This window comes from Phlebotomus papatasi, chromosome 1 (genome assembly GCF_024763615.1).
Source record: "Phlebotomus papatasi isolate M1 chromosome 1, Ppap_2.1, whole genome shotgun sequence".
Taxonomy (NCBI): domain Eukaryota; kingdom Metazoa; phylum Arthropoda; class Insecta; order Diptera; family Psychodidae; genus Phlebotomus; species Phlebotomus papatasi.
The window spans coordinates 51,926,406-51,945,149 of record NC_077222.1 but is presented as its reverse complement, the minus strand read 5'-3'; the positions used below and the strand labels follow the sequence as shown (position 1 = coordinate 51,945,149).

Sequence of the window (18,744 nt, the reverse complement as noted above, 5' to 3'; positions counted from 1 at the left end):
TTTTGAATTTCGTGAACTTTGACCCCTCATATCTCCGGTTCTATTGAAACCACAGCGCGCATACGCACCATTTTGGAAACGTCTTAGACTGGACTACAACATACTAAAATTTCATTAACTTGCACAATGCCGTTTTTGAGAAAAGTGACTTTGAATTTCGATGAATTTTGACGCTATCACAGCGCCACCTGTGGTGACTTTTTGAACTTCCATCTGAAAGTGCTCATCGAGACGAAACCAAAAAGGTAAAGTTTAGGTCGCTATGTTAATTAGAACCGGAGATAGAGGCCGGTCAATGTTCGAACTTTGACCCCTTATAGCTCGGGTCAGGGGTTATGGATCGACTTAAGGTTTTTTTTGTTTGATAGGTATAATCAACGGCTACAACATACTAAATTTTCAGCCCGATGCACAATGGAATTTTTGAGTTATTTAACTTTTAAGATTTAAAAATTTTCTTTTTAAAAAAAGCGCCCCTAGCGGTGGTTTTATGAACTTGCGATGTTAGAAGGGGAAGTGGCATTTCACGAGAGCTTTCCAAAAAGCCCTCACTTTTTAAATTCTGACAATTAGAACCGGAGTTATGGCCATTTTAAGAAATTTTTTTTGGACCCTTATAGCTCGGGTCAGGGGGGTCGGGGGACCTTAAGTTTGGTATTGATGGAAAGCCCTAAGGCCCAGCTATAACATACTAAAATTTGAGCCCGCTCGATGCCATAGGGGCTGAGCTATTGAGAAAACAAAAAAAGGGGGGTCTTCAAAATGGCGGAAGGAGGGGTGGGGGGGTGGGGGGCCAATGCACCAAGTTGCAATTTTCACCCGATATATAACCTTTGCCGAAAACCGCAAGTCGATATCTCTTTTAGTTTAGGAGCTATTAAGCTCCAAAGAGCGGCCGGCCGGCCGGCCGGGAACGTAAAATAGCCACATATATATTCGTGATCAGGAAGTGACGAAACACATTTTGGCCAAGTTTGAGGTCGATCGGACGACATGAAATTTTGTTAGGATTATAGTAGGTGAGATTGTTAAGAATCTCACCTAATAATAGCAACTAATTTAATCAATTGTACATAATAATAATCCAATACTAAGCTAAAATTTTGAAGAAGTCGAAATGTAAGTATTTGTAAACTCTATTCTGCTGAAAGTGCTCTATTTCGTTGAAACCTAAATATCGGGATTTTAATTATTTCTGATATATGGGATATCGGGGCAGATTTAGCCATTGGATAGTATTAGATAGTGGGATGTTACAGCTTGCCTTAGCAGGAATATCGAGAAAATCTTTATTTATTCTAATTAAACAGGTCCCTTCCTATTCATTAAAATTTTAAATTATTGGATAATTCTACCCCGGTCTCCCCTAACTAATGAAATTGTTTGACAATTGTAGAAAATAGAAAGCAAAACATAGTTTTCTTTCTTGAGGCATTCATTTCAAGTTATTTAAAAAAATGATCCGGTGTTTGTTGTCAAAGGATCTTCTTCTCCTTAATTCAAGATTTGAATTTTCTCTAAAGCTTTTAGCCTTAAGTATGGGTCTTCCTCAGTGCAATGTATCAAATAAAATGTTTTAAAATTTTAGGCATCGTCTTTTGTCCTGTACACTAAATTTAATAGGGTAAGTGTGCCAAATTCCGGCCAGCTTGCAATTCCGGCCAACTTTTTTGTTCCTCGAATTTCAGTGAATTTTTAGTTTTTACATACTGTAGAGATTATACAATGCAAAAGAATAACAAAAAATGTAGCTTCGACAAACGAGATGACGTGAAAAAGATATTGGAAGAATTCCCGAAGGGCAAGGAACTATGAGAATGAAGGTGGCCGAAATAGGGCACCAAAGCTGTGTCTATATTTTTATTCATTTTAAAATGTATTAAGAATGGTTTTAGAGTAAATAAAGACGATAAACTGTCTACAAGGTTCTAAGCAACACTCCTTAAGTAGAAAGAATGAAAAAAATCAATTTCTATTAAAGATATTACATTTCTAACTTGAGACTTTGGCGCTTGCATGCAACTATGTCGAAATTTGGCACACTTACCCTAAGCCACTAGAATTTTATCACTTTCTGGAAAATGGGTAGTTTTAGTTACTTTTTTACTGACTTTATAGTATTGATTATGTCTTGATGTTGGCTTATTTCTTCGGTGGTTTCGTCTCTACATAGTTGCATTCTAGGGGCAATGTGCAGTGTAGAAAGGACGGAAGGCAATTCCTAATTATTTAAAACATTTTAATTGATTCACTCTGAGGAAAATTCATACCAACAAGGGTCGAAAGCTTTTCAAAAAAATCGAGTTTTTTTTAATTAAAAAATAAAAGAAAAATTTTCTGCAGAACACCAGGAAACTAAACAGATACAAAAACTGATTTAAAGATTTATTTTTCTATACTTCTAATCTATATAAGACTATGGTGCTTCTGGTATCGGTTTAACAACCTTTATCGGATTTGGAGAATTAACGGTCACTGAAAAAAGATCTTTAACGTCCCATTCGAAAAACTAAATTAAAAGTAGGTGAGATTGTTAAGAATCTCACCTAATACAATGGTCGTTTCAATAGAATAGAAGATATAGGGGAAGTGCTTATAATTTTGGACAGTCTGCATATAAGCATCGATATCCTAAGTTTGAAGTGCCATATTTTCAATACTAATTGACTTTTTTGTTACTCTCTTTTCAGAAGGGTTGTTTAGAAACTTGGCAAGCTATCGTCTTATTTTTACTAAAAGTAATTTAAATACGTTTAAAAATGAATTGATATGTAGAGGTGAATTTGACTCTTATTTTGGACAACTTGGTTATTAATTTTTACAACTTGTCTGTAAATTTGGACAGATAATCCGCCTCAACAGGATGCCCATTGTTCTTCATTTTATGAACCAATCTTACCAAGTCCTCTTCCTGGTCATGTAAGGGAAACGTGGAATGTCACAAGAAGCCCGGAAACTTTCCATATCATTCATTAAAGTGAGTTGACTTCGGTACTCCAAGTACGTGCGGATTCGCTCATTCCCTGCCCTTTCCGGGAGCCTTTCAAGGCATTTCTCACTGCATCTCTTTCGTAGAGATGATGGTCCTTTTTTTCTCCAGGCATTTGTCCAACCTAGTCATCACAAAAGCTAAAACTTCACGAAATTTCGTGAGAAAAACACCTGTCCAAAATAAGAATCATCACCTCACTGGTGAATGTCTTAAAAAATTTCCCATTTTTCACACGAAAAATATAATTCACAAGGCAAATCTCACTTCAGGTCAAATGTACAAATCATCAGTAACGTGAATCAACACAATATTCAATGAATATTCAATAATATCACTCAAAAACAGCGAACAAACTTTGTTAGTACTTCACCAAAACTAAATAAGACTGAAGTAAGCCACGAAGTTCTGTCATATTTCTCGTAAGCAATTGCTCACACTGAATTTTCAACAAAGCAATTTCAACTCAAATCATATTCAAATTTTAACGTATTTAGTGTTAAAATATTCCAAAAAGAACAAATATTTAGATAGAATTCATTATTCATCAAATATTAGAATAAAAATCCATCATTTTAATCAATTTATTTTTTAGTGTCCAATGTTATCCTCAAAGTGTCCAAAATAAGAAACTGGACAAAATTAGAAGCATTTCCCCTAGTCCCTTAATAATAAAAAAAAAAATAGAAAAATATTTTTAGGTCAGATTACAGGCGTAAAAGCAGATTAAAATGAATAAGATAAGCACTTCTGTAAGGGCCTTGACAGACCTGAGGATTAGCCGAGAGACGGCTTAGCGTAATTATATTCGACATAATGGTTAAACCTCATTTCAATCATTTTCCACAAGTCGTCTCTCGGCTTAAGTCTTAAGTGTGTTTAGGGCATAAGTCTTTGAACCCAAGTAATTAAAAAATAGCATGAAAACTTGATCACATAGAAAGGATGATAAGGGTGGAAAGGCATCTTACGTATTGCGAAATTCTTGAACTTATTCCTTATATTTAAAAGTTTTGTGCATCATAAACCGATTTTAACTGTTTAATAAAAAAAATAAAAATACATTAAAAAACTAAAAATTATCAGTTCATAACCAATTTACAAATGATATATAGATTCGAATAGATTCCCCAAAACAGCATAGAAGTAATACAATTAGTTTTCGAATAAAACTTTGTTATCGGTTCAGAATTGTGAGAAATTCGAAGACCTTTCCAACTAGCCCAAACATGATACCATTCGGTTGTTATGATCAAGGGTAAGTGTTCCAAATTTCGGCATAGTTGCATGCAAGCACCAAAGTTTCAAGTTTGAAATGTAATATTTTTAATAAAAATTGAATATATTTGTTAATTTTCTGTAATAAGTGTTCCTTGGAACCTTGTAGACAGTCTATCGTCTTTATTTTCTCTAAATTCATTTTTAATACATTCTAAAATGAATAAAAATGTTGACATCACATTGGTGGCCTATTTCGGCCACTTTCATTTTCATAGTTCCTTGCCCTTCCGGAATTCTTCGAGTGTCTTTTTCAGATCATATTGTTTGTCTAATCGACATTTTTTGTAATTTTTTGCATTGTATTATTTCTAGAGTACGCAAAAACTAAAAATTCACTGAAACTTGAGGAACACAAAATGTGTCCGAAATTGCAAGCTGGCCGGAATTTGGCACACTTACCCAAGATACTTTCTAGAGCCTTTTTAACTTTTGAAATTGAAGAACCATTATTAGGGATGATTCAACGATATTTTCGTATATGCACGAAATATCCGTTTGGGTAATCTTTAAAACATATCGAAAAATGTAAAAATAGCACGACACGATTTCTAGCAATCCCAAAAAAAAACATGGTTTTGGAGAGGAACGCGAGTGGTTTGGTGAAAATGAGGGTTGGCTTATCTGTCAATCTTTACAATCTCGTTTAAAATTCCTTTTATAGACTGGCAGTTGCTATAGTTAGCGCAGTGGATTAAATTAACCGTATTGCAATATTCATGGTGCAACTTGATGATATTTCACTCAATAAAATGATTATGTCAATTTATTAATTTATACAATCAATTTCACATAATTGCAATTAAATTTTATCACAATTTTCCACTCTTCCACAGAAATTTCCCAGCAGCAGTAAAACCATGCCAAAGGCCTTTTAACTGTAGTGAGTAACATCACTACCCCCAACAGAATGCCGCATTCCATAAACTACATGTGGTAGGTATTCAATTGTGGTAGTACTATGGTATTGCCTAGCACCTGAGGCTAATGTTTTGTACCCGAAACATCAAAATGGACAAACTTTGTGGTTATATAAGGGCGACAGTGATTAATTAAGCAGAAAAGTACATGGAAAAACTTGAGTCTCGTGATTGAGTTTTCACGATCAATTTACATAAATCGCTTTTTCCCTCTTACCCACCAGATTTTCGGTGATAATTTATAAATTTATATTCTCTGGGAATTATCATTAGTAGCACTCCAGTGAATACATGTTGGGATTTTCCTGTATAATATTTTCCCATTTATTGAGGTACTTATCGCAAAATTGTCTCTATCTTCACATAATTTATTGACAACATTTACCAAAAAGGGAGGACATTCATTTAAGGAACCATTCTAAACTGAAACAGAAATTGTCTCTCTGATCTAAAAAGACAAAGGTATTTTATTTATAAATACTTCTATTAATGTTTGCAAGCAAGAGCAAACATATTGTTTAACAAAAGTGTTACCAAACTCATTGGAAAATTTTCAAATCAATAATTAATTTTCGCGTAAATATTGACTTTCAATCAATTCTTTTGCCTTATCCCTTTTCCCACAATTTTCCTACTTTGTGTGCCCCAAAAAAACAATCAAACAATTGTTATTTTATTGAAATCATATTTTATTATTTGATATGGAAAAAGGCAAACATCATCAAAAGTAATGGTATTACAGAAATTTCGTGGCTGAAATTTGATGCTGTGCAAGAATGTCTTCGTATATAGCATAATTCGAGTGTTTTCCGAGATTGCAAAGCAAAATAAATTACTTCATTCTCGACTTCTAGACATACCTCGTGTAAAATTACCACCCACATGTCTGTCTTTATCCATCTCATTCATGCCATGTGACGGTAGAGTAAGGAATTTGTTGTTTGAACAAGTATGCAATATACTGGGAGTTTTCTCTAGAATCAATATACTTATTTTGTCTTTATTCTTATTTTTCCAGCAGGTGTATTGAATACCTACAGTAGAAAATTTATAAAACTTCAATGAAACTCCCAACAATGAAAACAACAACATTTGATGATGAAAAGTTTGAGTTAAATTGATTTCTTATTGTACAAAATTTATACCATTTCAATTTCCACCCACATCCCAAACTTGATAAAACTTTCTACGAGAAACCTATTTGGATTTGGAAGATGTCCATGGATACAAATGCATTTTCCTCTTTTGAGAATGAATATGTGTTCTGTAGGTTCTTTTTTCCAAATAAAAATTTATATAATCGAAGCTTTCTACAAAACATTCAAATGAAAGTTTAATGGAATATTATTCAGTAACTCCCAATAATCCTTGGAATTTCTGAAACTTTTCCCTATACTCCTATATATTTCACTTTTGTGTACAGGATAAGATGCAGCTATCGTACTATTTTGGCAATTTCAAACACATATGAGCCGATGAAATCGTATAAAACCAATAGAAGTACACACTGTGACTATAGCAATACCTCTAATCCGAGATTAAACTAGACGAATCAATGGAAAAAGTCTCTCCTTCTTATTTCCTTTCTGCTTCAAAATCTATTCATATTATTGAATTTAATATCTAAAATTTAAAATCCCTTCAACTACGTAAGATTTCATTTGAAGAAACATGAAATGTGGTGCATTAGCATAATTTGTAATGTATATTGGGATGATTTGATGGACAATGATGAGAAAGTTAGTATATTAAAGCCTTATTACGAAACTGTCTTAAGAGGTTTCCAAATTATAATTGATAATTTATTCTTTATTTCTAATCTTAAGCTCAAAAATTTTCAAAAAAACAAACTTTACTAATAGGAAATGAGAAAGGTTAAGCTATATGGTTATGTCTTATTCTCTTTAGACAAACTTACGACTTAAATCGAGAGACGGCTTAACGTAATTATAATTAAAATATTGATCAGATTATTTTTCCATCAGTTTCTGACTAATCCGCCGCTCAACTTAAGCCCAGAAACGGCTTAGTTAGTGAGATACTGAATTGGTTATAGTCAAATCAGTATTATCGTTAAGCCGTCTCTCGGCTTAAGTCGTAAATTTATCTAGGACATTACGTCTGAAGTCTATATACCATGCTAAAGTTTCTTGAAAAGTTGCGTAGTATTTCAGTAGTACTGATATATAGTAAGGCCATGTAACTCCGACGATTGCAAAACTCGGATGCCGCGACCGATTTAACTCCGATACATCCACTTAAAATATAATTTATATTTTTATATCTGTAATTAATTACTGGAGTATCATAATATAACTATTCTACTTTAAGAAAAACCAAAAATTATATTTTTATCGGTTTAATAAGTGGGTAAAAGAAATATTTTTTAAGCTCGGGTCAGCTGGGTTGTGTACTAAAAATTTAATTTCTGAGAAAATTTTGCTGTTGACAGCTCGTCGCTGGAAAAAGTTTAGTGTTTTTTCTATATAATAAAACATTATTTGCAATCAAAATTATTAGTAAAAGTTAGTGTAGTTATTGATCTACAAGGTGAGTAAGAGTTTATTGATAATATAAATAATTCATACAGAAATAAGTGATTTTTGTGAATGTTTACATTTCGATGCATGTCGGATGCGGTGAAAGTCAATGTTTTGGTTCAGAATTTGCATTGTTCAGGACTCTTTTTCTGTTTCAGATGCCAAAGGGAACAAAAGAAAAGACCTATAAGGACAAGCCCGACTCTAAGGAAGGTATTAGGAATGCCTTGCAGTGTGTACGAGATGGTTCTACCATAGCATATGCATCCAAAACATTCAATGTCCCAAGAACAACACTGCACAATAAATTGTCTGGCAGATACCCGGAAGAGTGCCCCAATGGCAGGCCAACAATTCTTTCAAAAGAACAGGAAAAAGAACTTGTCAAATGGATCCTGGGATGTGCGGATGGCTGGCATCCCATCGGGAAGGAACAAGTTCTGGACAGCGTTAAACTCATCTGTGAGGTCTACAAAATTCCAAACTATTTTACAGCTGGAAGACCCGGAGACGTTTGGTTCAGGAATCTTCTTAAGCGTCATCCAGAGCTCAGCATGCGCAAGCCAAAATCCTTCTCATTGGAAAGAGCTACTGTTACTGCTGAAGACCTCACGGAATGGTTTCAGAATTGTCTTGGATATTTCACAGAACACAACCTTCTGAGCATTTCACCAGACCGTGTTTTTAATTGCGACGAAAGTGCCTTCTTTTTGACACCGGAAGATGGAAATGTCCTGTCCAGGAGAGGTTCACGTGTAGTTCCATCTCTTAAAAATTCAGGACCGAAGCAATGTATCACAGTACTCTTCATGGTGTCAGCTACTGGCGAACTTGCTCCTCCAATGGCTGTTCATACAACTGACATTACTCCAAAAATTGCCATTCACAACGCAGAAGGATGGAAAATGGGAACGTCACCACAGAGTGGCTGGATGGATGGGCCACTTTTCTATGCTGGTCTTTATTTCCCGAAAAATGTTTTCCAACATTCAGAGGAGTCCATTATCAATAACCAGCACGATCAGGCCACCGACAATAATCCTTCAAATGATCCAGTCATCCCTGGAAACCAACTCTCTGCAACTTCTGAGACTCAACCGATCTTCGACACACTAAAACAATGCTATTTCTGGCCAGGAGAAATTCCAAAACGTCGTCAGAAGAAGAGGGTCAAAGCCAGCAATGTCAAACACCAGTATATTGTATCTTCCGAGGAAATTATCGCGGAACAGGAGGAAAAATTGAGGCAGGATTTACAAAAAAAGAAAGAAATTGCTGAACGGAAGTTGACCAGAGAGAGGAACAAAAAAATAAGGGCAGAAGAAAAGGAGATAAAACTAAAGGAGAAAAACATGGTAAAGGAAAAGGCTCAAATGCCAATTGAAGCTGAAAAGAAAAAACGTGGGAGGAAGTCAGCCAAGAAAACCGAGGAAAAATCAAAGAATTGAGTGCAATCTTAAAATAAATAAAAATATATATAATTAAATAATAAATTAATGAAATGAATTGATGGAATAAAACTCTAAAAAAATGTTTTTGAAATAATATCTTCTCATTTTTATGCATTAAACTTTTCCTTAAAATGAGCATCCGAGTTTGATCGAATTCAACGGAGTTACATAAAAGCGTCGCAGTAACATTCTTGCGCATATATTAATATTATCGTAATTTTATTAATTTTCATCAATATTATTGCTAAAATTCTATTTCTATTATGATTCTAAATTAAACAAAGAATAATTCTATTGATTTGGAATGGGGAAAAAAATATTTCATCAGTCCAAAAACAAGCATTAAAGTCGCACTCTATGAAAAGTATCCGGATTACCTCTCTTTACTATAGTATTTTGGACCTATGGTACCACCCGCTCTGACTGACCGACCTTAGTCCACTCACGGTATTCAGATAGAGGTTTAGCTTAGCTTCTGAGGATAGATCAATTTTAATCCTAAGAACAATCCAAATAGAACATTTACCTCAAAAATTGAGACTTTTAAGAAATTATAGCAGCTATATGGTACATGGATAAGCCTCAAGTCTGCAGCTCGTAGGGAAAAGTGGGGAACCTTTGAAATTGAGATTTTTCTCCTATGTTTAAGTGGAACTGAGCCATATCATAATGTAATTTAACTTCTCATGTTTGTGAATTCCTATTGGCGACTTGCGAAATGCTCGTAAATTGTATAAACCACAAACAAGATCGTAAGGATTTGTACTTTTTCACAAACATTGGCCTCAATTCTGAGACCAAAATCAAAATCAAAATTTCAAGCTGTCAAATATTTCCAAAATCAAGATTTCGTATTCTTGTGAAATATTTATGGAACTCAAAATATCTTAGCTAAGTACCAAGATTTCAAGATTTTCCACATCATCTTACGAACAATGGCCTCAATTCTGAGACCAAGACCAAGATCAAGAACAAGAAAATTTGAAGACTTTAGTATTCTGAAATCAAAAAATCAAGATCAAGATGTCAAATCCGTAAAATTTCTTGGAATCTTGAAATCCAAGACACAAACCGTGTGGATATCAAGATTTGCAATTCTGAAACCAAAATTTCAAGATTTCAAGACATCAAATTTATTGTTTTCTTGAAATAATTCCAAGAAACTCTCGGAGGTGCTTAGAATTTTCAAGATACCAACAATTTGGAGAGTTTCACGCGAAAATTGTTTTTGACGAGGAATATTTTTATAAGAGATGATATACAAAAAGAGAATTACTATTAAAAATGCTATGTTTAATCTTGTGATTTAATCGTAATAATATATATTTCTAGATGTACGTTTCGAAGTACAACAACACTGAGAATTTTGTTTGCACTTCTTTTGTTCCCGATTATGGTCTGTCATATATTATATAATACAACCTATAACTAATTTTTCTAATTTATATGGCGAAATTTCAACAAATTCGGCAAAGAAATGAAGATATATATATTTGTCAGAAGTGACGTTCCGTTAAGTTTAGAAAATCTTGAAAACTTGCTTTTTAGCTAAGACACTTTAAGTTGCATAAATGCTTTGGGTCAGAATTTGAAATCTTGATCCTGGAAATATTTGACAGCTTAAAATTTTGATCTTGATCTTGGTCTCAGAATTGAGGCCAATGTTTGTGAAAATTACGAACTTTTACAAACTTTGTTGTGGGTTTTACGATTTACGAGCACTCCGTAAGTCGCCAATAAGAATTCACAAACATTTACCAATAATTGCACAATTTTTTTTCTGTGTAGGGATTGTATCCGTAAGATGATTCTCTGATGTCAGATGTAAAAATGTAAAACAGGCTTCTTGTAAACATTCTTTTGTTAATAAATCTAAATCTAAAAGATGTTTATAGAAAATTCTGCAAAGAAATCTTTACGCCTATATTCCTAGTGTTGTCACAGAGTTCGAATTTAACAAAAGGAAAGCTAAAAAAGTGTTTTGGCAAGAACTTTTCTAAAGTTTCCTCCAGAATTAAAGACATCCCCGAGAAGATAATCTCAGAGACCATTCAGTATCACTTCAAAATTCAAACAGGTAATACTTCAGCCAAAATGCAAACGAAATAAGGAGTATAATTGTGGAATTGTATATTCTCTCATTGAAATTTCAATATTAAACCATATAATTTAAAGGAGACTAACAATTTAAAAGCTCTGTGATGTAAATCCATAGTGAAAGATTCTTGCAAGAAAGATTTCTAGACGTCACAGTAAATACAGGGGAGATGGAATATACCCAACTCCTCTTTGTTGAATGCGAGAAAAAGTCACAGGTCATGAATGGCTCAAACCTCAGAGATTATGGAAAGCTTGAGAAGCAACACTATTCTTAAACTGAGTGGGTGTCTTGTGAGGATTCAAACGATAAAAGATTTCAATTTATTCAAATGGTTTTACCTGAAATGGACAGAGTATAGAAGGTGAAAAGAGGGATGGTAAACCCCTTTTTTTCTCATTACACACAATACCTTCATTTTCTTTGTCATTTTCCCATCTCCAGCGTTTTTTACCTTGATCTCACATTTTCTGAAGCTTTTGCATTTTTTACCTTCCAACGAAAATCTCAACGATATGATGAGAATGTATTGTGTTTTACATGGGGAAAAAATCCAAATACGGTAATTCCTGTACCTTTTGAAAACATTTGGGTCATGACACTACAATACAAGCTCATGTTAATCCTTATACCTTTAGTATGAGAAATGGGATATACATCATATGAAAAGTTCCTAATTTTTGTTTAGAAATATAAAGAGGATGAAGCATTATTTATACGTAATTAAATCTTTAATTATCTAAAATATTTTAATTTAATTGCAATATTTGGCTCGTTAAAGCTATATATAAATGGTTTGAATGCTTTAAAGTTCTAGCCAATAAAATGATATCAAGATTGTTAAATATATTTTTAAGTAAATAAAAATTATTTCTTAGTAAATAAAAATTATTTCACTACTTCAAAGTTCAACGAAGCTTTTGTTGCAAAGTTCAACAATCTACTTCATATTTAATCTCTTCTCATAAAGAATAAAGAAATTTTGCAAAGTTAATTTGCCTTCGGTATAAAGCACATTCAGTTTGTGCAGCTTTAACAGACTTTTTATAATTTTCTGCTGGAACGTAGCTTTCGCAGATTAATACGTTTTTCATAAGAATTCTCATAGAACACAAAGACTCCATATCTAACTAATTTTCTTATTAAAAGAGGTAGCAAAGCATTTCCAGCTTTGCAAAAAGCTCGAACTTACGACATACATTCTATACTTTCTAAAGAGATTTTTCATTACTTATCTATATTTTAATAAAGTTATGCAGTGACCGTATTTATGGGAAAAAGCATAGTGTTCACATGTTCCAGGATTTCGCAAAGATTTCCCACTGCATTGTGCATTTTTTCATAACTTTACAGGTTCAAAACCTAATTTGAACCAATGCATAAATCACATAAAAACGCTCAATATTCCTTAGAATTAATGGCAATAAATTTCTGATATATCGGAAACAAAACACAAGTTTACCAGGCTTAAATGAATAATTAATTATTATTATTCGATTTATCGGTTCATTGATTTATGGCAATTGAAATCGGTTTCAATTTATCAATAATTTCAAGACCTTTTCAATGAACTCAAACATGACACCATTCGGTTCAAAAATATACTTTCTAGAGCCTTTTGAGCCTTTTATTTTAAAAATCGTGTTATTAATAATTCAAGATTATTTCTCAACATGAAACACATCTGAAACACATCCAAAAATGAAAAGAATGCATAATGCGTTTTCGAGCAATCCCAAAAAATGATGGTTTTGCAGGGGAAGGCGTGAGATAAAAATGTAGGTCATAAAATTAATAGGTCCTAAAATTAATATGGGGAGTGCCCCGAAGGTCCCAAATTGATATCTCTAACTGTTTAATCTGTATCTCTGGTAACATACGGACAAACTAAACCTGAAATTTGATATTTCTAAAATTCTACCAAAAATAATATTAACCCCTTGGACGATAAAGTGGCGAATTACGTATCTAAATTCGAATTCGATGAATTATATGAGAGTATAATGCTCTCTCTGTAGAGTTCGAGAATTAAAAGTATATTACAATTCCTAGAAGAATGTTGTACATTGAGAGAAATTCGAAAAAGTTAAAATAACATTCCGGAAATGTTAATTTTGCCCTGCAGTATTCATCCGAAATCAGTGTAAATATTACCTTTTTTAGGTGTATTGGGGGTTAAAGTTAACCTTTTTCATGTTAATTTTACCCTTAAAAAGGTGTAAAATAACAATAAAAAATATTGATATATTTTTACACCTAAAAAGTTTAAAGTTATGAGGAAAAAAAGTTAATCGCACCCTCTTTTTTTTCTCATAAGGGCATAGGTAAAGAAGTCTTCGGTTGAGTTAAGATAGCAATATTGCTTTCCTTAATATCTTGTGATGCTTGCACAGTTTGCAAGCATCTTTTTACTAACTTCCTCAAATGGTAAATTTATTTGTGTCTTTTTAGCAAATTGAATTTGAAATTATAGGTAAAAAATATTTGCTGGTAAACCCTAATCAAAGAATAGTTATTGGACCCCTTCGATATTTTATGAAATTTTCTATACCTAATTTTTCACAACTTTTATATTAATTCTCGCTTATTAAACACTCGCAAATATTTTTACTGTAGGGGAAGTGCTTATAATTTTGGACAGTCTGCATATAAGCATCGATATCCTAAGTTTGAAGTGCCATATTTTCAATACTAATTGACTTTTCTTGTTACTCTCTTTTCAGAAGGATTGTTTAGAAACTTGGCAAGCTATTTATCATCTCATTTTTTATTAAAATTAGTTTTAATACGTTTAAAAATGAATTGATATGTAGAGGTGAATTTGACTCTTATTTTGGACAACTTGGTTATTAATTTTTACAACTTGTCTGTAAATTTGGACAGATAATCCGCCTCAACAGGATGCCCATTGTTCTTCATTTTGTGAACCAATCTTACCAAGTCCTCTTCCTGGTCATGTAAGGGAAACGTGGAATGTCACAAGACGCCCGGAAACTTTCCATATCATTCATTAAAGTGAGTTGACTTCGGTACTCCAAGTACGTGCGGATTCGCTCATTCCCTGCCCTTTCCGGGAGCCTTTCAAGGCATTTCTCACTGCATCTCTTTCGTAGAGATGATGCTCCTTCATTTCTCCAGGCATTTGTCCAACCTAGTCATCACAAAAGCTAAAACTTTACGAAATTTCGTGAGAAAAACACCTGTCCAAAATAAGAATCATCACCTCACTGGTGAATGTCTTAAAAAATTTCCCATTTTTCACACGAAAAATATAATTCACAAGGCAAATCTCACTTCAGGTCAAATGTACAAATCATCAGTAACGTGAATCAACACAATATTCAATGAATATTCAATAATATCACTCAAAAACAGCGAACAAACTTTGTTAGTACTTCACCAAAACTAAATAAGACTGAAGTAAGCCACGAAGTTCTGTCATATTTCTCGTAAGCAATTGCTCACACTGAATTTTCAACAAAGCAATTTCAACTCAAATCATATTCAAATTTTAACGTATTTAGTGTTAAAATATTCCAAAAAGAACAAATATTTAGATAGAATTCATTATTCATCAAATATTGGAATAAAAATCCATCATTTTAATCAATTTATTTTTAGTGTCCAATGTTATCCTCAAAGTGTCCAAAATAAGAAACTGGACAAAATTAGAAGCATTTCCCCTAAATAAAGTAAAGTTTAACCAGTTTTTAAAACTAAAATTGAGCAATAAAGCCTGACACCTTAAAATTTGAATCAAACCAGTGACAAATATTATATGTTTTATAAAATAGAAAATTGAATTTTATTAAAATTCAATTTTTGTTCACAAAATTAAATAAACGTAAATTCCACAATCTACTTGAAAAAGAAATAATTTTGAATGAATACTGTTAATTTTTGCTATGGAAATGGATTGATTTACAGCAAAACAATGGACAAGCAGAAAATATTTATTTTTCCTTAATTGGATACACTTCAGGTGATTTTATTTGACTTTATGAATAGAAAAAAAATCCTCTTTTAAAATAATCATAATTCTGTAGAAATTCTATATTAAATCCTATTGAATTCTCCTTTAGATTGCAAAGTTCAACAAATTCCAACACGTTTCAGTTTCGTGATCTGAATAAATAACATTTAATATGTTCAATCTGAATAAGCAAACGGAAATATAGTCATATACATATTCATTTAAAGATAAAAAGAAGAGAAATTCTCAAATATTTATGCTAAAATTTTCATTTTGTCAAACAAAAAAAAACAGTCCTTTAGTGATGTCAACATGTAACATAATAGTTCAATTTTTTAGTTTACAATTTAAGAAAATTTTTATGTTTGATCAATTGGAACAAATTTGCTATTCACTGAATCCTCTCCAATAATCTATATTTTTTTTCTTTCTCTATCTCGCTTTGCACATTCAACGGCGTGTTTTCATGTTCCATCAATTTCTTGTGCGCTTGATTTTCATGTTACAATTGCAAAATGGAAATGTCAGGCCTTTGTAATGGAAATTCCAATATCTCGGAACTGTTACAACTAGTAACGTACATTTCACTGATGTTCAAAGAGCTGTAAAATGATTTTTCTCCTCAATCTCCCATCATTTTTGCAATTCGTCCATCCAAATGTTTCAGTCGTTTTCAAATTAAAAGCTCTTGATATGCTTTTTAAGCTTATGAAATCTATGATTCTGTCCTTAAAAGCCTGGATTGTCGAAAAATTAGAACAATGATCTTAAAATCGTGCTAGTATTTTTTTTGAATTGCCTAATAAAGCTCTTCAAGTTTGACACGTTTTTGGAGTTTTAAGGTTTCTTCAAATTGTGAGAAATTTTTATTCAAGTAGAATATTTTAAAGAAAATTGCTTGCACGTGAGCCCGTAAGCTACGCCAGAGAAAGCCAGAGTTTAGAGAATTGTTGATATATATGATGAGGCGGATGAGGCAAACGGAAAACTGAACCGATTTTGAATTTGAACAATTCAAAGGACTTACATAGACCGCCCATTTTTTTACTGATGGAACTCAAAGAAAGAGCAGTTATGTATAATATAATCGTCTTTTTTCAACATATCGCCGTCCTGGAGCTTAACCCTTTAAGGACGAGAAGATCAAAAATTGAGGGTCAGAAAAAATCATTTTTAGAGCTTTTTAGAGCAAAATACAGCTTTAGAAGACCGCAGGAAAAATTTAATTTTTGAGTCACGGGTGATCCAATCGTCCTTAAAGGGTTAAACGGTAAGAGATATTGATTTCCGGTCTTCGATGACCCCCAATAAAAAACAATATCTCCAGACGTTTTTGTCTTCTCTCCCACCCCCCTCCATCCCCTAAAAACCCTATTTTTTCGTTTTTATCAAAATTGGCAAAACCATTTTCAACGATTTTCGTATATGTTTTAGAGGTAGTCCAGGCGAACGTTTCGTCCAAACATACTATGACCGGAAAATTCGCCATTTTGAATTATTAAAGAGTCATACGTTATTGAATGTCAAATGTCAAAGCTGGGATGCTCTGTCATTACTTTTAACCTAAACTGATACTTGATCAAACGTAAAATAAAATTGTTAAGAAGAGGACTTAGTACAGATTCAATGTCTTTCGATTTTTTCTTCTTATTTTAAGTCAACCATCACAATCGATAACAAGATTTTAACAGAAGTTTGCATATCGGCCACTCAGAATACAAGTCGAACAACTCGATTTTATATCCTTTACCTTCCTTGTGAATATTATACTTGAAAGATATTATTTTCAAAGTTATACAGATTTTAAATCTCAAAAATCGTATGTTCTGCATGTAAAATCTCAGCTTCAAATCGCTCTCCTGTAAAATTTACCAACTACGAGTTGTTCATTTTTTATTCTGAGCGGTCGATATAGCAATTCAATGACTGACAATGACATCAAGAAAATACGTCTTAATAGGCTCTGGTGGCTTGGATACCATTATATGATGGTATCCTGATTATGAATAAAAATAATGAGCACAGGGCATCCCATTATTTTTTGGGCAGAGGCGGTGCATTTTATACAATTTTATCACAGTAAAAATGTATTTTATCTATAAATTCAGTTGTTTGCACCGGGCGACACTCGAACTCACGGCTGTGAGAGTCGAGTTAGAGATCTCACCGCCCAAGAGGCAACGGTCTTGCCCGTCTTGCCTATTGCGCCACTGAGATTCCCAGGGCATCCCATAGGGAAACTAAGCCTTAACACAAGATTTATTTTAATGCAAGGAAAGAGTTTACAGTCCCATGCTCCGCCTACTTAATTAATTAATTAAATATTTTTAATTAAATATTGAATTTCAGAGAACGAGAATTGAATTTATAGATAGTATAGGGGTCCCTGTTCCTTCACAAAATAGTCGACATAATTCCAAGAAGTGTAGACATAAATATCAGTGTTTAGAACTACCTTGTGTTTACTACTGCCCCAGTTTTTCCTATATCTTCTCAAACCGGAATTCGAAAACCGGCCGATCTTAAATATCGATTTTGTCAGTTGGTAACCTTTGGAATTAGGAATGTTTAGGTAAAAATACCCTTCGAATAAGAGATCGATCGGAGGTGGTTAGGCAAACTGCATCATTACAGTAGCTGTGAGTACAAAAGATTCAAACCAAATGCAAAAAATCACAAGTGAAATTTTTACAGTTCTATTTGATATTTTCGATAGCAATAAAAAACTGGGATTTTCATAGCGGAAGTGATAGGAAAAACAATAAGTGTTTGAGCTTTGGCAGCTTATAAAACTTTCCGGAAGTTTCGTGTTTTTTTTTGGGATATTATATAGCCCAAGGGTGATTTTTGTGAATCTCTCGTTTGCTTCAATTTTTGTGTTTACCAAGATATTTCTCAGTTCGTTTGAGAATTATGCAGATTGATCTATATATGCATACAAAATATACAATATGTGTTGTTCTGTAGTACGACACAAATTCTTCCAATCTTTAACACAAAGTGAAACTTCATCTTTTGGATTTGGTGGTTCTTGGCATCCATAAGAAAATCAATTCTCTTTGGATTTTCCATCCCAAACATCTTTGCTAATGTAAAAATAAGAAGCAATTTTCCTCATGAATAGCTCCAAATCTTTCTGTCTTGAGCTATTTGGGGGAAAAATTCGTATAAATTATTGAGTTAAAGTGTTCTATCAAGTGGATAAAAGTAGCGCTTTCAGGCCGTAGGGAGTACATTTTAACGATACCACCTACTAAATGTACAGGAAGAGCTTACGAAAAGATAGGGTTTAAGACTTCCGATAGACGTCTATATAGGTTTTGATTGAATTCTTTTGCTCAGGTATTTGAAGATTCACATAAAATAACTCCACGCATCCTATCCTTACGGTATTCAATGAACATTAACGCCCAAAGCATGTTCCATTTTTTTTGGCATAGTTCCAGTTGAATGGACGTCTTTTATTATTTTTAGAAGAGGACGTCCACATGGAAG

At 33.1% G+C, this 18,744-nt stretch overlaps 2 protein-coding genes across 21 annotated transcripts in view; one reads left to right on the top strand and one right to left on the bottom strand.

The window, feature by feature from the left end:
• LOC129805730 (peripheral plasma membrane protein CASK) overlaps nt 1-18,744 on the bottom strand; it is a 518,962-nt gene that overhangs the window by 55,600 nt on the left and 444,618 nt on the right. The window lies entirely within an intron of this gene.
• LOC129805881 (uncharacterized) lies at nt 7,513-9,566 on the top strand. Its single transcript, XM_055854114.1, has 2 exons — nt 7,513-7,737; nt 7,886-9,566. Exon 2 carries the CDS (start codon nt 7,886-7,888, stop codon nt 9,173-9,175), a length of 1,290 nt encoding a protein of 429 aa, XP_055710089.1. The 5' UTR covers nt 7,513-7,737; the 3' UTR covers nt 9,176-9,566.